The 25477-nt window shown below is 39.5% G+C and overlaps 1 protein-coding gene across 1 annotated transcript in view; it reads right to left on the reverse strand.

Moving 5' to 3' along the window:
- The window catches only part of ZCCHC2 (zinc finger CCHC-type containing 2), a 57343-nt gene that overhangs the window by 2223 nt on the left and 29643 nt on the right, over nucleotides 1-25477 (reverse strand). Inside the window, exons 5-13 of the mRNA XM_047767009.1 lie at nucleotides 24072-24184; nucleotides 21079-21173; nucleotides 18165-18248; nucleotides 15997-16054; nucleotides 13647-13782; nucleotides 11970-12034; nucleotides 11496-11590; nucleotides 6501-6629; nucleotides 764-2251 (exon numbers count right to left, since the gene is read on the reverse strand). Coding sequence (XP_047622965.1) covers nucleotides 764-2251; nucleotides 6501-6629; nucleotides 11496-11590; nucleotides 11970-12034; nucleotides 13647-13782; nucleotides 15997-16054; nucleotides 18165-18248; nucleotides 21079-21173; nucleotides 24072-24184 — 2263 coding nt within the window. The remainder of the gene's footprint in view (nucleotides 1-763; nucleotides 2252-6500; nucleotides 6630-11495; nucleotides 11591-11969; nucleotides 12035-13646; nucleotides 13783-15996; nucleotides 16055-18164; nucleotides 18249-21078; nucleotides 21174-24071; nucleotides 24185-25477) is intronic.

Below are 25477 nucleotides of genomic sequence, written 5' to 3' on the forward strand. Positions count from 1 at the left end.
TTTGTGCTTTAAGTTCAACCGAAAGCTTCCCAACTCAATTCTCCTTTAAAAATGCCAAGCACACACTCCCAATTTAAGACTTTTTTTTCCTGTGTGAGATCTGGCAAAATGACAAAGCATAATGGGGGAGTGAAAGGTAACAGTTTGAGGTCTACACTGAATTTGATATCTTCCTCATACTCATTTATGAACAATTTCTTTACTCTGGTGCTAATGATATTAAACTTATTTCAAATTTCCTTCCTCCCACAACCAGTGCTTAAATACTTTGTTCCTTAAAATGTAATAGCATTTTTTAAAAAAATGTCTGCTGGGAAGGAAAAATGTAGCCTGGGGAAAACGCATGAGGCCAGCTGGTTATGAACAAATACACTCAAATAACTAAAAATCTTTCGTCAGACTATATCACTTCCTAGTTTTTCAGTATTTAAAAACTTGGTTTATTCCATGAAATCAGATTGTAGCTTTAAAAAAAAAATGTGCTGCTAGTAAGAGATTTGCAAATTCCCACTATATTCCTTAAAAAGTGCCTTTATGGTTTATTCCTTAATTGGAAACTGAATTTCTTTGAACTTCCCTGTGCCTCGTGACCTGGGTCTACACTAGGTTTCACCATTTGCATTTTAAGATTTGTCACTGAAAGCACAACATCCGTAAACGAACACACAACAGCTCTTTCTGCTACAACAGATTCACCGTGATCAGTAAGGGAGGGAGAAATGGGCACATCAAAAACAAGTCCTCTGGGAGCTCTCATGATTACCTTGTTGACTGGCCTCCATGGACGACTGCTTACACTCCTGTGCATAGTGTCCGCTTACACCACAGTTGTAACATGAAACGTTCCCATTCTTCTTGGGCCCCGAACCACTTGTGTTGGCAACTACGCTAGGTGGATACACGGGATAGAATCTCCCAAATCCTGCCATCTGCTGCATGCCATAGCTGGCTTGGCTCCCCATGACTGGGTCGTGCACCAGTCCGTTTGCATATGGAGTCTGAGGCAGAAAAAAAGGAAGTTGGTTTCCATTGCTCTGATGTGCTTGGTTGAGGTAGCTGCCATTGCAGATGGATGGCAGGGTAAAGAATGATGGGACTCGGTACATTGGTCCGGGCATCGGATTAGGGTAATAGTAACTACTTAGCTGAAGGTTTCCATTGGTCCCACAGCTGCACCTTCGCCCACAAGAACCACAAGGACCTGAGCCCACCTGCTGTGGTGGCAATATCGTCCCGTTAGCGTTCGTGTTGCCCACGGCACTGATGTATGACGTGCTGTCGCTCTGAGCTGTGCTGTGGGTCAGAGCAGGGCTCGGGCTGGGCGCGGGGCCGGGGGTGTGGGTGGGTACAGCAGGGGGGACAGTCGCCTGGGCCTGGCTGATACCGGTGCCAGCAGACGGCACGGACGTGGCAGCTGTGCTGAGCACGGTGGAGCTCTGGCTGGGTAGCACGCCGGCGGCCAGCGGGGAGCCCGGCAAGGTGTAGGAAGCTGGTGGCTGTGCGGCTGAGAGGCCAGCTGCTGGGAGAACTACCTTCACATTGGTAGGCTGAGGGACTGGCCCCGTGTTTCCCTCAATTGGAGGCACCATTTGATTTAGTCCGACCACCTGGGATGCAGATTTGGTGATGGGGTCCGTGGTAGCGACAGGGGATCCTGGAAAACTACCGGGGCTGTGGACAGGAATAAAGGCAGTGTTTGGTGACCCGACACTCAGGCTCCCAGGTGGCTGCTGTGGGATGTTAACTGTGCAGCCCTCGGAAGATCCCTGTGGCGGTGGCAACTTCATCCTCTGAATGGTTAGGTGCAGAGCAGGAGCACTACTGTGTGGAAGGAACGTTGATGGAATAGGTAGTGGGGACGCCAGCAATTCAAGGTGTTTTTCTGATTCTGCAGTAGAAGCTGCTGGCCCGAGTATTCCCACAGGGGTTGAACTGGACTCCCGGATTGCAGAAATAGCAACAGGACTGGGAACAAGCATACCTAGCGTTTTGCCATCAGCAGATTTGGGTGGAGGGATGACAACCTCAGACTTCTGGGCACCGTTGTGCATGACACAGTGTAAAGCTGGCATAAAAGAAATATGCTGATACTTGGGCGAGTTTAAGGGATCTTCTAAAAGGTTTGCATTGTCATTTCCTAAGGAAGCAATTTGAACAGGTGGCTTGACAGGGACAGTCTGGTTGACAGAACCATAACCTGTAAACCTGGTTGTTGACGGATTCCCGGAATCCTCAGAATTGCTGTCTGTGTCTGAGGAAAACAAATATAAACAGATGTTAACACGAGCATAATGTCCCATCTATCTAAAATGAATTCTGAAGTTGAGAACTAATAAGTCTGTCACTCAGCTTCCTGACTACCAAGCTGAACTACTTTTAATTTTTGAATTTTATTTTATAATTATGGAGGTTCTGGCATGCAAGACTATGGAGACGATAAAAAGATCAGTGGTTGCTGGGGTTCAGGAGAGAGATGAATAGGCAGAGCACAGGGCATTTTCAAGGCAGTGAAAATACTCTGGATGATGTTACAATGATGGATATGTGGCATTATATATTTATCCAAAGCCACTGAAAGTACAACACCAAGAGTAAACCCTTAGATAAACGATGGACTGTGGGTGATATGATGTGTCAAAGTAGGTTCATTCTTAGTCAACAATGTGCCATTCTAGTGATTGATGTTGGTAATGTGGGAGGCTATACACATATGGGAGTAAGGATATAAGGGAAATTTCTATACCTTCCTTTCAATTTTTTTGTAAATCTGAAACTGCTCTGAAAAATTAAATCTTAAATTAAAAAAAAAAAATCCATGGAGGAATAAACAAGCGGTTAAAGGAGACTGAACGAAGCACAGTATAAAATACAGACCTTTATTTAATATCACCTTATTACAGAGAAAAGGATTAGATAGTTTTACCCTTAATCAATTTTAGGCAATTCACTTGATTTATATTCTGCACTGCCAAACCCAAGGTCTTCACATTTGTCTCATGTGAATGATATAATTTAAAGGAGTTCAAACAAGACCATATTTAACTCAAATATCTAGAGGGAGGGAATGGAGGAGAATTTTCATAGAATAGAATATTCTTATTTTTAAATATTTCAATGGGGGAAAAATTTTAAAGCTACTATTATAGCCATAAAACAAATCTGTTAAAACACAAAAGCCGGAAAATATGAGAGCACTGCCATTTCTCCTGAAACAAAACAGCAAAGTGGCAGACACAAAACTGTATGTACTGCATTAATTTTTATTAATGTATTAATTAATTTATTAATTACTGCAGTAATTAATCTATTAATTTATTAATTTATTAATTACTGCATCATTCTTAGATGTGTAAACAGAAATAACTTCAATCTAGACTTTCCCTGAATTTCTTAACTTTTGATATAAAGGAAGCAAAACACAAAATGTAATTCACAATGTTTAAATATCATAAACCCAGATAACTCTTAATACTATGTATAAAAACCATTCAATTAAATACAGTGCCTATTTTAACATCTTTTTGCTCACAAACATAAGTAGAATTGCATTATGTACTTAAAAGGTTCATATTTACTAAGATAATAACTAGTTATATTCAGCTAAAATGCTAACAATTTTTGAAACAGTATACTACAAACAAATCATGGAATTCCTTGGTGGCTGAGCGGGTTAAATATTTGGTGTTGTCACTGCAGTAGCCCCGGGTCTCTCTGTGGTGTGGGTTCAATCCCTGGCCCAGGAACTCCCACATACTACACTCTCAGGCAAAAAATAAATTAAACAAATAAATAAATAAACACAGTGAAAACAAATGAGACTAGTGATCCTAGAGAAAGGTTAAAAAAGAACCTATTTAGTGACACAAAATGTCAACAATGTTATTAATTTGACTATTATAATTTATATTAGAATGGAGAGAGTCAATTTATGAGTAAATGGTTCTAGCATAAACTCTCCTTAATAACTGAGGTGTTTCTTACCAAATGCTGCAAAACAAAAGCTATCTAAAAATTAACTTAAGGCTCTATATCTATATCTGAACCATTAGAGTACAGAGTTTAAAATATCATTTAAGTTCAAAAGAAGCTATAACCTTTTTCAGATATCAATTAAATTTCTGTATGAATTAGTCTTGTTTAAATCTCAAGTCACAGCAAGTGGCCTCCTGATTTTAAACAGTCCCAAGGGGTTTTCTGAGCATTATAAGGGCTCAGCTAGCTATTAAGAGATAGGTTGCCTCGTTTTTTGTGTTGACTCTGAAAAGTACAATGTCTCAAAACAAAATCCTATTATGACTAACTAGAACAACAAAGTCACATACCTTTCAAAGCAACTTCCTCATGGACTTGAAATTCTAAAAATGATTAACACTTTTTATCATGGAGGGTATACCCCCCACCCCAGTTGGTTTCAAGAAAGTCCTTAATGATTCTTCACTTAGGGAAGGCTCATTGAGTCACTTGATAGCTAAGCCTATCTGAAAAGGGGCAAGCTCCTTGACACAGGCCCACCAGCAACTTGCCCTATGCGATGACAGGGAAGGGCTGCTGCTAAGTGATCTAGCCATACAGATGAACTCTTAATTCTAAGAGGCCAAATCTGCACTGTTATCTTAGGAGCCATGGATTATTGTTACATCCTACACAATCAAGCATTAACATGTGAAATGAAACATACTGAAAGCTTGTCTATTCTGGGTAAGGCATAAAATTTCTCTCATTTAATCTTCATAACAGCTCTGAGCAGTTACTTTCATTTTTCTTCTTTCATGAGGAAACTGCAGATCAGAAGCACAGTGTTGCCTCACGTTAGAAGAACTGGTGGCAGTCACTGCACGATACATTTGGTATGACTTCAAAATAACTTCAAAGTAAACACTGCCTTTAACTGTATGTGGTACAGCAGCATTATTGCCATAGCTTTCCTAAGATGTGGCCTGACACTATAATCCAGAAGCTAAGATCTCAAAAGAGTTGTGGATTGCACAGGAAGAAGCCAGACATGTCTGAAACGCTGTGTCCTAAGGAGCTTTATGACCTTTTAAGTGGCCCAAGAGAATCATTTAATACTGTCCACCAGCATGGACACACCTTATAACCAAGAGAGTACCACTCAGATGTTTACAATCAAGATGTAAACAACCAGATGTCACTGTCATGTGTAAAGAATGACATCCTCATTCAACATAAACATTTTTGATATCTCACTTCTGTAATGACAGAATAAGGACCTTTGATACTCCCTGATTAAAAAGCAACGAGAATCCTGGGGAAAAAAACTGTCAAAGTCAACTTTTTCAGCACTCTGGAAATTAACTAAAGGCTTGCAGCAATCTGAGGAGTATTTATTAAAGAAAAACAGCTGAATCTTTTAAGAACAGCAAGCACTGTAGTATTTTACCTTGCTCTAATTCCATCTCACTTTCTCCAGCTCATAAGTAACCTTGTAAACTAACAGTCTTGCAACTACAGTAGCTATGAAAACTAGCAGCCTAGCAGCCACTCCAAGAAACATGAGTTTGGAGCTCTCTAAAAGCCCCCTTCTCAAAGAACTGTCACTATTTGACTGGCAGCTTCAGTTCACTATGTGTTAATAGCTGCTTACCCATGGGGCATTTGTCACGATTTGTCTATGGCAATTGTTTTAACAACTAGGCTGCCAGAGGCAGCATTACCAGCTGGGGCTAACAAGTGTATGACCAAAACACTTGAAAAATTGAAGAATGAAAGCTCTGAAAAGCTTCAACAGATTTCTGGGAATCTAGAAGGTCATGCTCATATCTAGGGCTGGAAAAACCTAAGAAAGCTCTAAACTCTCACTTCTGACTGACTGAGCCTCCATTTAAGGAATAAGTAAAGACACGGCACATACGAAAACAAAAAGCAATATGGTAGATGTAAATTCTACCTTATCAATAATTACAGTAAATTTAAATAGATTGGACACCCCAATCAAATGGCAGAGATGGGGTGAATGGCTAAAAAACCCATAGTCCAATTATAAGGTGTCTATAAGAAGCACACTTTAGATTCAAAGACATATACAGGTTTAAAGTAAAGGAATGGAAGAAGAGGTACCTTGCAAACAATACCCAAAAGAGTTAAAGTGGCTATTTCACTATCAGATAGAATACACTTTAAGACAAGTACTGTTATCAGAGACAAAGAGGGTATTTATAATCATAAAGAGTCAATCCATCAGAAGACATAAAAATTATAAACATATGTATATTAATAATATGCAAATCTTCAATCTTCCTACACTAACTCTACATTTTGTTATGACCCTATCTTTAATTTCATACGCAGTGAAATAAGTTTTTAAACAATCAACATTCCTAGGAACTTCTAAGTGAATAATCTAAGATACTGTTTATATCAATTAAATTTAAAATCACTAACGACATTTATAGTACCATAAAATTATTTATGCTTGACTGATTTTAAGAGACAGCACACATTTTTCTCTGCCATCCCCACATCCCCTCCAAAGAGCAAACCTCTGTCTTTTTCTTCTTCACTTTCAAAACTTTCTCTTCCATCATGTCGTGGGCTAGATGGAGAACTGTAGCTCTCTGAAGATGTTTCTCCACATGTGTCATGTCCAGATCCAATGTCCAAGTTCACATCTAAAAATTATGTGATTTTTTAAAAAAAATGGAATTGTTTAAATAAATTCTGAATTGAACCATTAGAAATTACTTATAGCTGTAAATTTTTCTTTTCAGTTTTTCTATTAATTACCTAAAAAGCTGGCTCTTGACCTAGGTAAAAATTCATTATTAAATCATAATTTTAACTGAAAATAATTAACAAATACATTCTTACGACAAAAGCAGAACACATCAATCTTACTGATTTAAAAAATCAGACTGAAGGTTCTCTGTAAGGTCTCTCCAACATTATTAGCACACTGAGTCACTTCTTAAGTCTACATGTTTTAACTCCTCAGAGCATGTTATAAAATTCACTTCTTAAAAGAATTCGAGAATAGAACTGACTGCCAGAACAGCCTATTCGGTTAAAATTACTACGCCTGAGTATTTTCGAAGAATAAAATACTTCCCATCTAATAGAATAAGTAGCCCCCTGAGTTCTTCCCAAAAGCCAAGCTGACACTGAAGTTGGGTTGGAGGTTGAGTGCAAAACCTGTCAGTCACATCAAATCTTTCCTACACCAGCACATACTTAGGCAACTGTCCTATTAATTTCTGTAAGTCCAGTGGCTAGCATAGTGTCTGCCTTGCAGCAAGCATTGACACATGCATAGTGAAATAATTCCCCATATAAGGCATTCCAGAGGGATCCTAAGAACTATGGATGAGTGAATCATTTCCATTGCAACCTGGTAGTTATTAATCTTTTGAATAAAATATGTAATAGAGAAAAGACAATTTGTGTAATGGGCAAGTTGACTAACTTGTATCTTTTGAAGGGAATAAATCCGTAATACGTTAAACACCATTAAAGATAACCTAGCCTAGGAGTTCCCACTGTGGCTGAGCAGGTTAAGAACCTAACATAGTCTCTGTAAGGATGTGGGTTCAATCCCTAGCCTCACTCAGTGGGTTAGGGATCTGCCACTGCCAGATCTAGCACTGCTGTGGCACAGGCCTGCAGCTGCAGCTGCAATTTGACCCCTAGCCGGGAAACTTCCATATGCCACAGTTGCAGCTGTAAAAGGAAGAGGAAGAAGAAGGGAAAAAAAGATAAACCTAGCTGAGCCCGGCAGTGGAAAAATGGTCAATGAATACTGAAGAAGAATAAAATCTTTAAAAATGCAGATGTTGCCAATTCCTTCTGGGTAATAAAATGCGAAACTGTGAAGGGAAAACTGCACAAAAGCTCATGAGGCTAAGTAAAGTGGCAATTAGGCAAGTAATAATTTTATAGAGAAGTAACCTGGTATATATTTACACACAATAATAGGTTCTGAATTACCAGTCGCAATATGCCTAAGGAAAGGGATACAAGTAGACTGCTCTTCAAAGAAAGATAATCTCAGAGTTCCTGTCAAGGTGTAGCGGAAACAAATCTGATTAGGAACCATGAAGTTGTGGGTTCAATCCCTGGCTTCGCTCAGTGGGTTAAGGATCCAGCATTGCCATGAGCTGAGGTGTAGGTCGCAGATGCGGCCTTGAATCTGGCATTGCTGTAGCTGGGGTGTAGGCCCAGGCAGCTGTAGCTTCGATTAGACCCCTAGCCTGGGAACCTCCAAATGAAAAAGCAAAAAAAAAAAAAAAAGAAAGAAAATCTCACGTGCATAGTGGTCAAAAAAGCTGGCATTAAACTAGACTAGTGAAAATGAAACCTATAAAATGGGCCCATGTGGAAATTGTGCATATGTCAACACAAAATATACCAGCATAACAAAATGAACAATTCAAATATTAAGAGAATCAATGATTCAATAAAATAGTCTCAAACCAGAAATGATGGACTAAAGAAGAACCACTGGGGTAGAGTGAGCCAAGATTTGTTCACCAAAACTCAGTGAAGTCTTTGAAACTTCAAAGAGTAAGTTTTAGTGTGTTTTAAAAAAACAGGCAGTTACTTCTCAAAGACATAATTTATAAAATGATTTTCTTTGGATTATATCTAGTAAACATTCTTATCACCAAACTGTCATATTAACTTGCAATTTTCAAAGAACTAAATAAATACATAAATCTATATACAAAACACAGTTTCCCTTTTTGATGATCCAGGTGCTTCAGATTTGTGTAGTCTTTGGAATTTTCATTATCAGAAAATATATGATCCTATGGAGTTAGAAGGTATGAAGGTAAGGATGAAAACATCATGCCAAAGGGTATTCCACAAACTGCCTTTTTAAATAGATATAATATTTTTTTATTTGTTATTATCTCAAAGGGTAAAAGGTCATGAATGTTACTAAGATGACAAAAAGCAAAAAAAAACTTAACATTAGCCACTATTCTAACAATAAAAATCTAGTTATTAGTATTTATGAACAAACAGAAGTTAGACTTAAGAACCATTTAGATACATCAGATGATAGAACCATGATGGGTTATTAAAGGAAGATGAAGACCTTGAATCACTGTAATCTTTTAAAAGAAACTGAGAGGTTAACTACCTCATTCACTCCAAACTTTCTGGTGCCAAAATCAGCAACAGAAGAGTAGGGTGAAGAAACATGGGTGACACACTGGGACAGAGTTCTTAATAATTTAAGTAATGCATACATCTCTTTAGTGCAGAGATTTAATACTTGAGACTTTAAAATACAATGCAAAAATACATGTGATGGGAGTTCCCGTCAGCAGAAACGAATCTGACTAGGAACCATGAAGCTGTGGGTTGGATCCCTGGCCTCACTCAGTGGGTTAAGGATCCGGCCTTGCTGTAAGCTGTGGTGTAGGCAGCAATAGCTCTGATTAGACCCCTAGCCTGGGAACCTCCATATGCCGCTGGTGCAGCCCTAAAAAGAGAAAAGACAGAAAAAAAAACCTCTTAATAGCCTGCACAGTAACTTTTCAGAACAGGGAAAAGGAACTAAATTACTGAAAACCTCTGTGCTTGATACTAACTAAATGGATTTCATATTTTACCACACTAAAGTTACAATGTGGTGGGACAGATATTATTCCTCTTTTACAAATTTAAGAAACTGGTGGAGTGAAGATTTAAACCCACGTCTGTCTGAGATCAAAGTCCATACACTTCTCTGAAAATATGAAGCTAAAAAGGAAAGAATGGCTACAAATTTTTTAGTGTAGTTCTCAAATTATGTGAGAAACAAGAGACAGAGTGATCTTAGGAAGGTGGCATATATTTGACAGAAATTTCAACTGCAGAATGACCTGATTATGCGCTTTAGAAGACAAATATGGTGGTAATGTAGAAAATGAACCAGGAGGAGGAAACAGAGAGACCTGGCAGAAGCGATTTTTAATTATCCACTGACAGAGAACTCATGTCTTCCTTATTTTAGCCTTTTCCTCTTCCTTTTAGCTGCCACCACAGGAAACCTTGAAGATACTGTTACAATATACTCATAAACAACATGTTTTTTTTTTTATGTCATTTTTCCCCCAAAGACAGCTTAGTTAATTAATTCAATGAGTTGGCCAGATGATTTTAGAATTAAATATGACCATATTTCCCCATCAATATAACCATATTTCCTTATCAATATTAAATCTAAATAAATATCTAGTTTAAAAACATACTCCATTAACATAATTGACATATTCTGGTATTTACGTTGTATTACAGTTGAATGTACTAACATCTGAATAAAACTTAAATTAAAAAAAGTCTGACTTGTAGAGCCAGTCATCAACATATGTGTTAGATAAACATATGGACAAAACATCCTCCTAGAGGTCTGTGGGTTTTTATTCTTTTTAAAAAAATCTTTACTATTAATTGTAAACGTAACACAGAAAAGTTACCAATGAACCAGTACAAGGGACATTTCTCAGTCAAATGACACAAAAATCTTTCACCCAAAAATAAAGAAACCTCATAATAACGTAGATAAATGGAAACCATACAAATCTAGCACAACAAAAACCTAAGGGCCTGAACTCCCCTAAAGCCTCCCAAAAACTCCACAAAGGACAGTCATTAAAACATGAAAAAGTCAGGGGAGTTCCTGTGGTGGCTCAACGGAAATGAATCTGACTAGTGTTCATGAGGATGCAGGTTCGATATTTGGCCTCTCTCAGTGGGTTAAGGATTTGGCGTTGCCATGAGCTGTGGTGTAGGTCACAGATGTGGCTCAGTTCTGGCATCTCTGTGGATGCAGTGTTGGCCGGCGGGTGCAGTACTGATTTGAACTCAGGCCTGGGAACTTCCATATGCCAAAAGTGTGGCCCTATAAAGAAAAACAAACCAAAGAAAACCATGAAGGAGTCAACAAGATTCTGAAAAATGACTTGAACAAGTACAGGCTTCCATGGGTGTAAAAAGACCCTGCAAGTTCTGCAGGCCTCTGCTCTGGAGTAGGGACTGGCTCTAGAAGGAAACAAGTGAGGAAGGAAAAGGTGGGTGCATGTAACTGTAACAGAGGAGACTTTATCTTGGTGGCTGAATCAGATTTCTTGCTTTAAACAATTCTGAAGTATTGATGGAGTTAATTCAGGAATCACTATTCACATCAATGCAGGATAAAAGTATATCAGGATTCCACATGACAGCTCAATACGTACTGTAACAGATATCACACTAAATACATTTAAGTGATAGTTTTTTTTTTTTTTCAGGGCCATACCAGCAGCAATATAGAGGTTCCCAGGCTACGGGTTGAATTGGAGCTGCAGCTGCTAGCCTACGCCATAGCCACAGTAACGTGGGATCCAAGCCATGTCTGTGACACACACCACAGCTCATGGTAAAGCTGGATTAACCCACTGAGCAAGTCCAGGGATTAAACCCATGTCCTCATGGACACTAGTTGGGTTTGTCACTGCTAAGCCACAATGGGAACCCCAAGTGATGGGTATTTGAAAGAATAATTCCCTTACCTTTCACAGAACCACCATGGGCATGCTGGGGAGTGGTGAGTCGAATACCATTCATTCTACTATTCAACCTGTTATCAGTTTTCTTAATTTTCTCCCTAAGCAAAAATATACATGTTACCAATATTTTTTATAAAGTTCTCTAGAGAGCACATTAAGCACAGTATTAACAAAATTACCTCCAAAGTTTTTTTCATAATTAAAAAAAGTTTTGTGAGGTATAATATAAATGTAAGATTTACCTTTTAGGGCACAGGACTATGAATTTTGCCCCCCCAATTGAATATAATATTTGACAATGGCTTTTTATTACCTGCACATGTTAATTACTTAGAAATAAAAAAAAAGCCCAAAATTAAGATATAAAGAAAACTAAGGGAAAAATACTATTTAGCACTACATAAACTAGACATGCCCATAATCAACGTTGCCTTTTCTTAACAATTTCTACCATTAGAAACATTAAATTGAACCTACTTTTCTATTTGTGGCTTTCCTTTCTTCTTATTTATTGAAGATAAGCTTCGTTTTTCAGTTGAATGCTAGTGGAAAGAATAAAAAGAAACCAGATTAAAGCAAAACTACATTCATGTAGACATACTCTTATTCTGATATCAAACATTAAAATAATGCATTCCCAGTTGCACATTCTAATAAATTTTTATTCCCAACCTTTTGAAGTTATTACCTACCTTATCCACTAAAATCTGCATAGTCTCTGACAAATAATGTTAATCATGAGAAAAATATCTATTTGGTATTTTGCTTTTAAAATGGACATTTGTTTTGTTTTGTTTTTTAGGGCTGCCCTTGCAGCTAACAGAAGTTCCCAGGCTAGGTGTTGAATCAGAACTGCAGTGGCCGGCCTACACCAGAGCCATAGCAACGCCAGATCTGAGCCATACCTGTGACCTATACCACAGATCATGGCGACACCAGATACTTAACCAGGGATCAAACCTGCATCCTCATGAATACTAGTCAGGTTTGTAAGCTACTGAGACACAACGGGACTCCACGCATTTTTTTTTTTTTAAATCACAAAATAAAACACAATCAAATAACTGGTATCTGCTACAGGTTTACTAGTACTCTCTTAAAGTTCAGGTTAGTAAAGCTGCAACACACTATTGCGTCAACTCTAAGAAGGAAGAGAGTAAAAGTATAATCAATTGGACCTGAAAACAGGCCATTAAATAAGCCTAAGATAACACACGATGTCTGAAGATCTGCTTTAATGCTTTATTTCATAAAAGCACATCCCAGTATATGTTACTATTATAACATATACTGATCTGAGTATAGAGCAGGAATAAAAACTTGAGTGGAGATTTTTGGATCTGCGTAGAGAGCAGGAATAAAAATCTATTTCCTAGAGAGAAGGTGGTTTTCACTATAGCTGCATCAATATGCATCCCCCTTTATCTGTGGTGCCATGTATCCTAAACACACCTGAGAGGATTCTGCTCTCTCATTACATCAGCTCCTAAGAAAGAAGCATTTCCTAATTAATTACATTCAGGAGTGTTGGTAAAGTGGCCCAACTACTCATGAGAGGTCAATTTCAAAATTCACATCACCAACAGCAAGACAGTGATTGAAATGTGAATACTTCTTTCAAAAGCAAAAAATTTGGCATTAACAATATATCCCTGTTAGACTAAATATTTTAAGCATTGCATTAAAATGCACTAATTTTCTGAACATTAAATGTAATCTAAATTTCTCAGGTCTCAGCAGAGCTTAGATTACATATACCAATTAAGGGTTTTTTTCCTTTGCTTTTTAGGGCCACACCCACAGCTTATGGAAGTTCCTAGGCTAGGGGTTAATTTAGAGCTACAGCTGCTGGCCTACACCACAGCCACAGCAATGCATGATCCGAGCCGCATCTGCGACCTACACCACAGCTCACAGCAATGCCACTGAACGAGGCCAGGGATTGAACCCTCATCCTCATGAATCCTAGTCAGGTTCATTAACTGCTGAGCCATGAAGGGAATGCCTCAATTAAGTTTAAAGTCTAATGCTTATATTCTTTCATTTCTTCTTACCAGATACACTAGCTGACATAACAACAATTACAAAATTTGACTCTCATGGATCAACAATACCTGAAGAGTATGGCACAAAGACAAAGCTAAGCCCCAATACCTGGTCAGCTAAGGCCACACAGTGCTCCGGGTGCTGAACAGTAGTGCAGGTTTGCTTCCTCCAATCCACAATTCCATTCTGCTCAGAATACTGCAAGGCGAGACCGTCCAATGGAGAACAACTTGTACCAATAGTGCTATCAAAAGAAGAGTTCATGCAAGTATGAAACTCTGTCCTCAATAATCTCACCTACTAATCATGTAACAAAGAATCTACAATAGCCTTTCTTTAGTATATTATTTTTTAATAAAATGCCTAGCAATAGCTCTAAACAAAAAGAAAGTATACTGCGAGAATAAACCAGTACACAGCTCTCTCATCTGTTTAATAATTAGTACCTAATTCTAAGTAGGTGGATTACAAAGGCACATTCCGTCTTTAGAGTTGCCTTGCACAGCTCACAGCTGGGGTACAACCCCTGTCTTGAGACAATCGCTAGGTACTGTGCACATCTCTAAGGCAAGTGAAGGGGGGATCATGTGACTGAAAACTTAAAGAGAGAGACAACAGACACAGACTCAAGGAGAACCCAGAGAATGAAGTAACTGGACATGGACCCTAAAGTAACAGTGCTATGACAGAATTTTGGGAAAACAGCAGAAAATACAAAAAAGAACCAAAGTGAAATTAAGAACTCTGTGGATGGAAACAAATAAAAAAAAAAATCAATGAAGAAGAAATTTGGCCTAAAGAAAATAGATTGGAGCACTGAGAGAAAAAAAAATATGAAGAACACCAAGAAAGTTTGAGAGAACACGTGGGACATGATGAAAAGTCTAACCTGTAAGCACTCGTGTCTCAGAAGAGAGAACAAGAGAAGCAAGCAGAAGCAATATGTCAAGAGAAAATGGCTTGGGCTTCTCTAAAACCAAATGCTATCAAGCTTCAGACTCAAGAGGCAGAACTCATTCAAAGAAAGCTACAAACATAGCAGGAAAACTACTGAAGACCAGACAATGATAAAATCTCAAAAACACAGCAGAGTTTAGAAAAAGCACACTAACTTTGAAAGTAGAACAGTAAGACTGAAACAATGGATACCAGCTGTCTTGAGTTCCCTAGAAAAGCAGAATCTGGGATAACACAGTTGATCTGGGGAGGTGATTTCAGAACAAGGAAGCAAGGAGTGGGGACAGTGAAACAGAAGAGAGGAAAAGCAGCATGAGGGTCCTTTACTGAGGCTGCTGCTACCAGCAACAGAGGCTCAGACTGGCTGGGCCCCCAGAATCACCTCCCCAAAGAGCAGGAAGCTGGAGCTACCCACCAGTCAAGGGCTGACCCCTGGGGCAAATGAACCTGTACATCTGAACTGAGCTGGTTCAAGGGCTAAAGCAGGCCCCACAGAATCAGCAAGGGCTCAAGGCAGAAGGTGGACATCCTGAGGCACGTTTCTGCAGAGGGACAGTCGCAATGAGAGAGGAGTCAGGAGTCGCATAAATCATTTTGTGTGATTCGCAGCAGAAATCAAACTGGGCTGGGAGGACAGGAAGTGAAGGACCAAAGGCACTAGACCAGGAGACAATGAACCCAAAGCTTCAAAGCACCAACAAAAAAATGCAGCCTAGATGCCTATGTCCTTTAAGTAAAAGTATCTTTCAAAGATGAAGCCAAAATCAACATTTTTTCCAGATAAAGACAAAATGAATTCACTACAAACAGATACGACAACAGGAAATACTCAAAACGTTCTTCAGTTAGGAGTTCCCATCGTGGCTCAGTGGTTAGCAAACCCAACTAGCATTCGTGAGGACTTGGGTTCAATCCCTGGCCCTGCCCAGTGGGTTAAGGATCTGGCATTGCCGTGGGCTGTGGTGTAAGCCAGCAGCTGTATCTCTGACTGGACCCCAAGCCTGGTAACTTCCATATGCCATGGGTGCGGCCCTAAAAACAAACAAACAAAAATGTTCTTCAGTTAGAAGGAAGCTTAGATATACAAGAGGGAATGAAAAACAATGGAATGGCAAAATGTAAATGATTAATGAAAAAAGGTTTCATAAGGTTTAAAAGGAAGAATTAAGATACATGACACCTGCAGTTTATAAGTCAGGAGGAGATAAGTTACAGAACAAGCACAATTAATATCAGACCTTCCTAAGTCAAAGATGTAGACCATAACTCTAAATAGCCACTAGAAGAATCAAAAAAACAATGTACACTTAACTGTCAAAGCTAAAAGAGAAAAACAGAACCAAAAAAACCACCTAAAAGCAAGACGAGAGAGGGAAACACAGAAAAGGTGGCACAAGGTACAATATAAAATGGCAGAATTATAGCCAAATATATCAGTAAGAAAATGTGATGCTGATTTAAAAATGCAAAGACATTCACGTTTTTGGAACTAGATACCTACTTCGCGATGGGACTTTTCCCAGGATGTTTCTTGTGGATTACGGTGTGCTGTAACACATCTAGAGTGGAGGAAAAATAATTTATTATACCAAAATGCCAAATGCTTCTGCAAAATCCAAAAGGAAGACACAACTTATTTATGCGCCCAAAATGGTGTCAACAGACCATGCAGGACACTTACTTCTAAGCATTTTTCACAGAAATTTCCTTAAAGAAGCAAATTTTCAAAGACACAAGTAAGTGACTGAATTTCCTTAAATAACTTCTCAAAAACTGACTTTGTCCCAAATTATGAAAGTTGACTATGAGCATGCCACTGCAAAGCCACAACATTCAATTTCAGGCTCTTTTTTAACCATTAAAAAAATGAAGTGTCTCAAATATCAAAAAAACCACACATTAATAAAACCAACACCCCTGTACCCACCTCCCAGATATCTCTATTTTTGCCTCTTTTTATTAAGAAACGAAATATTCCAGAAACAACTGAAGGTCTTCCTCCATTCCTTTCAACTCCCTGCCTCTACAGAGGCTAACCAATTGAAATAACCTAGTACATGTTTTTATTTTAACTACCCATGTGTGTGTATTCACAAACACACAGTGGTGCTGCTACATGTCTGAGTGTACTATAAGTACCCTTTATTTTATTGCCACCTAGCACGAATGCACCACAGCCTATTCATAACTGTAACAGCATCCAGGTGCTTACTATTACTACACACAAGCTGCTGAGAGACCCCAAGTCCCTGTCTCCAGAGCACATGGACAATAGCGACAGACGCAGACCTGCTGGGTAGCAACACCAATCACCTCCAATTCACAACACAGTGTCAAGTTTCTGTGCAGAGTATGTGTACCAATTCAGATTCCCATCTGCAGTGGATGAGAGTTCCCATTACTTTATATCCTTGGTAATGTCAGACTTGGAAATGTGTGAAATAATCTCTCATTGTTAATCTGCATTTTCCAGACTACACATGAGGCCGCACCATTGGAGTTTCTTCTACGAATTGCCTATCTTTATCTTTCCCCATATTGCTAGCCAGACTAATTTTCTCACTGCTTTTTAGGCAATTCTTTCTATAGTCTGGATGTAGTCTTTAGCTGTAAATACCACGAAAATGTCTTCTGTCTGGTTTATTGTTACATGCTAAGTTCTATTTTATTTTCTTTTATTTTGCTTTTTAGGACTGCACCTGCAGCTTATGGAAGTTACCAGGCTAGGGGTTGAATTGGAGCTACAACGCCAGATCCTTAACCCACTGATCGAGGCCAGGGATCAAAAACCTGCATCCTCATGGCTACTAGTCAGGTTCATAATGTGCTGAACCACAATGGGGACTTCTAAACTCAATAATTTAGATTATAAAGATTTCCACTAGGATTAAGGATCTGGTGTTGCCATGAGCTGTGGTGTAGGTTGCAGACACGGCTTGGATCCCACGCTGCTGTGGATGTGGTGTAGGCCAGTGGCTACAGTTCCTATTCAACCCCTAGCCTGGGAACCTCCCTATACCACAGTGCAGCCCTAAAAAGACAAAAAAAAAAAAAAAAAGAAAGAAAGATTTCCACTATCATCATGCCCCAGATTATTAACATTTAAATTTTACATTTTATGTTATACATACTTTGTTATTTACTTGAATCTTTCGTGCACAATGGAAGTAGGGATCTAATATTTTTTGACTGGAAAGCCAGCCAACACCATTTATCAAATAGTCTATTCTTTCCCCACTTATCTGTAATGCCACCTATCACATTCCAAGTTCCCATACGTCTGTTTCTTGGTTCCTTAATCTGTTCCAACAGTCTGTTTGCCCATGCCTGTGACAATATCAGGCAGAAGGACTTGGATCCCAGTGAGTCGATATTTACCTTCTTCTTTTGTTGTGTGCGTGTGTGTGTGTGTGTGTGTGTGTGTGTGTCTTTTTAGGGCTACACTCGAGGCAAATGGAAATTCCCAGGCTAGGGGTCAAATCGGAGCTATAGCTGCCAGCCTACACCACAGCTACAGCAATGCAGAATCCAAGCTGTGCCTGCAACCTACACCACAGCTCACAGCAATGTTGGATCCTTAACCCACCGAGGGAGGCCAGGGATCGAACTTGCATCCTCATGGATACTAGTTGGATTCCTTAACCACTGAGACACAACAGGAACTCCTACCTTCTTCTTGACTTGAAGCTTCTGAGCTGTCTTCTTTTAAATGTTCTAATATCTTAGAAGTCTTCAGAGAGGACTGTAAGTTATCTGTGGAAAGCATTAAATGCCACAAATTTAGGGAAAATTATAATAGAGGTAAACAAATAAAATGATTACTTTTCTCCCAAGGAAGGGGCAATGGAGACTTCTCGGCAAAAAGAACATTTCTAGCAGTTGGGACCTTGAAGCAAGCAAGGTAATGGGGCAAAAGACCCCAGACCGGGGATGAGGCCCTGAACCATGGAGGTGGCACTCCTTGTAAAAGCCAGAGGACTGGAGCAAGGTGCTTCCCAGCTGCCAGCCCGTGTGTGCTCCCATCAAAATGAGACGGACTAGATGAGTGCTTCTCAAACATCAGTACTGTGTAGGGTTTTGAAAATGTCTAATTCTCATGGCCCGCTCCTTTTATGGGAAATAGTAACATGGCAATGTCAGATTGCTACCAAGACTCCCAGAATCTCCTCTCCATTCCTCTTCTGCTACAGGCCAGTGACCAGCAATTCGAGGGCCAACACTGACTCACAGAACACAATGTGATGCACTGGATGACTCCCACATTAAAATATAGACCACCTGGCTTCCAGAGGTCAACAGTTTAAGTCTTTCAGGGTTTAACATTTTCTCAGATGTCAGGACATGGAATGCTGCTCCTACTCCTGGGAGAAAAGGTAGAGCTGTCATTTTCTTAAAAGAGTAGTGGAAATTAACTCTGCCCACAATGTGTTCTTCGGTGAAACGACTTGGATATACTGATTATATTTTCCACAATCTTAAAACATATCCTTTAACACATTATTTTGGCTTCACAACAATTTGATATCTTAAAATCTACCAGCCTCTTTGGCACTACCCATTTAATTTAGACACTGCCAAACTCTCCAGACAAGTTTTCTGTGATTTGTGTACTACTCACTTGGGCATGTTTTCCTAAGAAGCCAGCTAAAACCTGAATTAAAAGTTTAACTTTGTGCTTCAATGCCTTTTTAAAAGAATTAAATAGATGCTATTTATAGACAGTCGTTAAAAACCACTCTTGGTTCAAGCAGAAAGGACTGATTGTAAAATCTATTCAGCTCTAGAATGATGAGGATTCTTTTTTAAAAAAAGTTATTGCCACTACTCAGACATAAATTTAACATGGAGTTGTTCATCTTGTCTTAGTCAACTAGTCATGAACAATCACTAATTCTAGTTGCTACCTGTTTAAAATGTTTAAGGCATAGACACATAAACACAAATGATTAGAAAAACTAAAAGTTACATGTTACAATAATTATCCAGTTATACTATTTTTGTTGTTTTCTGCTTTTTATGGCCATGCCTGCAGCATATGGAAGTCCCCAGGCTAGGGGTCGAATTGGAGCTATAGCTGCTGGCTTACACCACAGCCACAGCAACACAGGATCAGAGCCACATCTGCAACCTACACCCAAGGCTCACTGTAATGCTGGATCCTTAATCAACTGAGTGAGGCCAGGGATTGAACCCTCATCTTCATAGATACTAGTTGGGTTCATTACCACTGAGCCACAATGGGAACTCCCAATCATACTATCTTTTGACTTCTTTTTTCCCTCTCACTCCATATTAAGGAAATATGCATTATTTATGTATAGGAAAATATGGCTTTGTGGAAAGCAGAAGATTTTTTTTTTCTTTATTGGCTGCCCCACAGTATATGGAATTGCCAGGCCAAGGATCAGATCCAAGCCACAGTTGTGAACTACACTGAAGCCACAGCATGCTGGATCCTTAACCTACAGGGCTGGGCTGGGGATTGAATTTGCATCCTAATGCTTCCCATTGTGCCACAGTGGGAATTCCAACAGAGAATTTACAAAATAAAAAAACACATAGCCACTTGCCATAGAGGCTGTGCTTAAAGTTAGCAGAAATTCTTCAAAAGCACACATCAATGTTACTGGCAAGATATTTAGCTAAAAAAAAAAAAAAAAGAGGCAGTCAAGATAGATGTGTAAAAATGCAAGACAGACTGCAATGAATGCTGAAACCTGAGGGCAAAACCAAACCACGGGAACATAAAATAAAACTGGAGAATCCTCAAGAGGTGATATTTTGGTTGAATCCTGAAACAGGTATGATTTTTAACATACTGTAGCAAAGGAGAGGGTGCAGAATGAGCCAAGACCCTGGGACAGGAGGTGGCAGGGTGTGCTGAGTGGCTGCCAAGCCTGTGAACAGTGGGAGCCTAAGAGGGGGGAGGTTCAAAGGGCTCATGGCAAGGCTTGAATTTCACAAAAGATGTTTAAAGTTCTGAATAGAGGATTAACCAATTAATCCCCAAGATAATCCTGGGATAAGTTATAGTACAGTAAGAGACTAGAATCTGAGAGAAGTGCGACTCTGCATAGCCTAGGCATCATAAGAAAAAAAAAGGCCTAACAATGGGATTGGTGAGCAGAGGTAAAAAGGGAGATATCCTCTGTCTGGCGTGCCTTGGCATTTGAACGAGTGACTACAAAGATGAAAAGAGAAAAGGCTAAGGCCAGAGGCTGGGAGGTCACTGTGAGTGGAGGCAGAGGGTAAGAGGTCATCCATTGTGCAAGCAGCACTGAAGCATCTCCACAACCTGTAAGCCAAGTCTGTCAAGTAACTTGAGGATCCAGGGTGCCCATAAGTTTGAGATACCTGGCCCTTGCCTTGGAATCAATCTGTTTTTGTGACCTTAGCTTTTGTAAGTTATTTTCCTTAAAACTGCAGTGAATAATTCATTATAAAGTACAAATGTTTCTAAATTGTATGCTGCTATTCCTTGACTTTAACTAAAATGACAACGCCATACAAGATGTCCTGGCAATGCGAGAAATCCAAGGAAGAAAAATGCCAGATATCTACAGAGGAGCAGAGGGACACTTACTGAGGTTGTGTAGAGGGTCTGATGATATGGACTGAAAAAAGCTGTGTACTTTCTGATTCTGTAGAAAAGCTTGTGATGAAGTTGAAAATAGCTGCCTGCATATAAAAAGAAAAGAGACTTGTTAATTTTCTGTAATATAAATCCACAAGATACTCAGTTTAGATTGTAAAAAATTCAAGTGACAGTTTAATTCAGGTTTTCCTCAGGAAAAGAATATTTTCTAGTGTATTTCCAGGAGGAAGTGAATAAACGTTACAACTAATTTTTAAGAATTTAATAAACAGGATTTTTTTTGGTTTGTTTGCTGTTGTTTTTGTTTTTCATTTTTGGCCACACTCAAGGCATGTGGAAGTTCTCAGGCCCGAGACTGAACCTATACCACAGCAGTGACAAGAGCCACAGCAGCAACAATGCAGATCCTTAATCCACTGAGCCATAAGAGAACTCCAAAACAGGCTTATTTTTAATTTTATATAATCTAATGGATAAGGTTTCAATTCTGGCAAAAAAATGTATTATTCAGCCCTATGCCCACGTAGTCCAATGGTCGCCTTTCTGCTCAGAAAAACAACTTCAATTTCTATATACTTCTTCGTCAAGTGTTACTTTTCATCATTTGGCTGCACCACAAAGGAACCTTTACACACTGAACTTAAGAGGCTGGGAAGGTTGGAGGAGTTCCTGTTGTGGCTCAGTGGCTTAAGAATCTGACTAGAATCCATGAGGATGCAGGTTTGATCCCAGGCCTCACTCAGTGGGTTAAGGATCCAGTGTTGCCATGAGCTGCAGTGTAGGCTGCAGATACGGCTCGGATCTGATGTTGCTGTGGCTGTGGTGTAGGCCGGCAGCTGTAGCTCCTATTCAATCCCTAGCCTGGGAACTTCCATATGGATATGGCCTTAAAAAAAAAAAAAAGGAAAGAAAGAAAATAAAAGAGGTTGGGAAGTTCAGGATGCTAGGAGTCCTGGAAACTAGGGAACGCAGAGGTCGGATTAGTTACTAGTATCGCCACAGCCTAAGGCATGAGTGACTAAGATTCACCTCAGGAGGTATCACACCATGATTCTGAGCGGTTTTCTTTTAAAAACAGCTTTCCTCATAGTTTATTAATGTAATTAATAGATTCCAAGTGGAAGTTTTCCCATAAAAAGGGGTATAGCTATGGGCCAGTGGAAAGTTTACTCAAGATCTGAATACAAACTCAACTGTTTAAAAGCTGAATCATCCTACACAAATAAGTAATCTGGCCTTTCAGCTCTGATTTCCTCCTAGGGAATACTAACATCCTTCAAGGTTATAACACTCCAACTGTCACCTTGCCCAATACACAAATGTCCTTTCATTACTTTTGAACATTTTAAATGCTTATTTACAAAATTTAATTCTTAATTTCTTCCCAAGGTTTTGGACCTATCATTAAGATTCATTATAAAATCAAATACTATACCAAGAGATGACCCTTACGGACTAAAGTTGCCTTGTACATCAGACAAAGTTGCTTTCTGCTACTCAAATGTATAAGTAAATATTCAACAGAAGACAAAGGGGGAGAATGAAAAAATGGAAGAGAAACTGAGATACAGAGTAAGGAGCTAATCTAAATTTCCAGGTCTGAACACATTACCTAAGGCTAGGGATTAAAATCCAAAGGCACCTATTTACCCAGTTATAGTTACAAACCAATTTGTCAAAAGTATAGCCAGGCACACCTTCAATTCAAGGGTTGAGTCCCGAGGAACAGCCTAGATATCATACACAACCCCAAGTATCAAGTGCGTAAATGTATAGGACAGCCACACCTGAGATAAAGGCACGGGCCTGGGAATCAGCATACAGACTCATGTCAAGGTTCATTAATGCACATCCACAAGATGGTAATTCCACCTAACTGGAACAGAATGACCATAAACTACCTAATCAGTTAAACAAGGAAAACAGGATTATATTCTGACATGACAAAAATCATCCAATACCATGTTTTTATTTTCCTAGTTTAAAGTGTACCTGGAAGTAAATGTACTAAGTATGTCGTATACCAGGCGAGGTATAGGACGTACTACCCAGACCTCTGTTTCTTTTCACAAGGAGCAAACATCCATCCACCCCACCTCTCCACAGCCCTACACCATCCTGAGAACACTCAGGGGGCCCTCAGCTGGGAGCAGGAGGGTCACACATTAAATGATGCTCACCTCTGCCCTTGCCCCTTCCACCTCAGCAAGTCTGCCTCCCAAATTGAGCCATCTTAGCTTCAGAAGGCAGATTAAGTCCCACTTAGGCCTTGACTCTAAGCCACATATGCACCAACACTGCTTTTACTTACTTTACTTATTAATAACGGCAAGTTTCCAGTGAAACAGCATTTGTCTCCTTGACCATTATTATTTAATTTATCTCTCCTAAAGAGGAGCCCTCAGAGAGGAGTGAGTGCAACAATGACCAAAACCAACACTGCAAATATCTAGAATCACCTCAAAGCCACTAACCTGACAGTTGACAGTCTCCTGTCAGCTTGGTCCTTTCTGCTTAATCACCTGATTCCCCATGAGGCCTGTTCTCCCACTGTGACCTGGTCTCCCGTGGGGCTCACTGTTCACGTGACCCCAGAAGGGCTGTTTCTTCCACTTTCCCACCTGTTAGCCTAATCTTCCTACTTGACAATATAAAACCAAAACTATTTCCAAAGTTGAGCTCTTGGACAAGGTCCTCTTTCAGTAAATATTTTATGGTGGAAATAAGAGGTTTCACTGACTATTTGCATCTTTTAAAAGCGAAATTATTTATGATAAGTGAGTTGTTGAAGAGTACAGCGCTCCAAGACATTGGTTCTGGGTCTCTTACTAGCCTAGACCTAAATAACACAAGGCTGAACGAGTCCATTCTGAAAAGCACTCCAGAGAAAGCATCTCTGGTCTCCCCTGAGACTCCATTCTCTGTTTGGGATGCCCAGGACCAGCCTTGATGCTGCTGGGATTCATGAGGTAAGCTGTTACCTCAGGATCGGCTCCAGGTCAGGGTGCCTCCGTTCTTCCCTCTTCAGTGAACCCTGGTTCAGGGCTCTTAAGATGGTCTTGTCAAAAGTCTCCGAGGACAATTCCTTTGGAAGCTAGGAAAGAAAAACCCGCATGGCCAACATTAGGTTGAGTTTCTCACTTACTGGCAAATACGTTACAAGCCAGAGGCATGAAAGAAAGATAAACATCTCCTGCTCAGAAATCATCTCAAAGCAGTTCCTCCTTTAACTGGCCAACACAGGGCCCCAGCCCAAGGCGGCTCAGTCTCTTGCTAGGCCTGCTGGCCCCTTAGGCTCCCCAAGCACTCACCCTGCCCGGGTGCACCCGCATCCCCCTCCCACTCCAAGTGCCACTTTCCACTCCAAGATGCCCACATGTCCTCGAGTCCTCAAGTTAAATGGAACGCTCAAGGTCCTCGAGTTAAATGGAACATTTTGCAGAGCACAGGTAGTATTATTTTTATCCTCAAATTGTATTTTGACAAGTGTGATCTCTGCCTTTGTGTTATTGCTCTTGTGCCTCCTGTTTCACATATGAACCCCAAGCAACATCAGACTGCCAATGCTCCACACCAAATAAAGACCTGGGTGTGCACCCCCTACATCTTACATAAAAATACTAACTGAAGTTTTAGTAATGTTTTCCTCAATGAGATGGAGGTGGCCTCAGAGCCATGTATAAGAAATCACCAAAAAATTAAAAAAAAAAAAATCACTTGGCCAAGAAAAATTTTTATTTAATTGATTTTTATTAACTAGGTTACTTCTCAAAATTCCTAATAAATTGACTCCTTACAAAACAATTTTCCAAGGCAGCAAGAGAAAAGCAAAATGTTTCCTATAAGGGAACCCCCATAAGGTTATCAGCTGATTTCTCTACAGAAACTCTACAGGCCAGGAGGGAATGGCAAGAGATATTTAAAGTGCTAAAAGGAAAAAATACACAACCTAGAATACTCTATCCAGCAAGAATATCATTTAAAATAGAAGGGGAAATAAAAATTTCTTCCAACAAACAAAAGCTAAAAGAATACAGCAATACAAAACCCAGGCTAAAAGAAATACTGAAAGAGCTTCTCTAAACCAAAAAGAAAAGAAAAAAAAAAAAGAGGAAGAACTAGGACTGAGGAAACCGCAATCAGAGAGCAGTCACTCAAATAAGCCAGCATACAGATCTAATCATGAACATGTTTAAAACAAAATAAAATTAAAAAGAAAAAAGAGACATCAAAATCATAAAATGTGGGCAAGGGAAATAAGGAAATAAATAGACTCTTTTAAATTTTTTTTCTTTTTCTTTTTATCTTAATTTTAGTATGGTAATGAAGTGTTTGAACCCACAGGACTATCAGGCTAAAACACACAAGGGGTTAACATACTTAAAAA

This window comes from Phacochoerus africanus, chromosome 2 (assembly GCF_016906955.1).
Source record: "Phacochoerus africanus isolate WHEZ1 chromosome 2, ROS_Pafr_v1, whole genome shotgun sequence".
Classification (NCBI taxonomy): domain Eukaryota; kingdom Metazoa; phylum Chordata; class Mammalia; order Artiodactyla; family Suidae; genus Phacochoerus; species Phacochoerus africanus.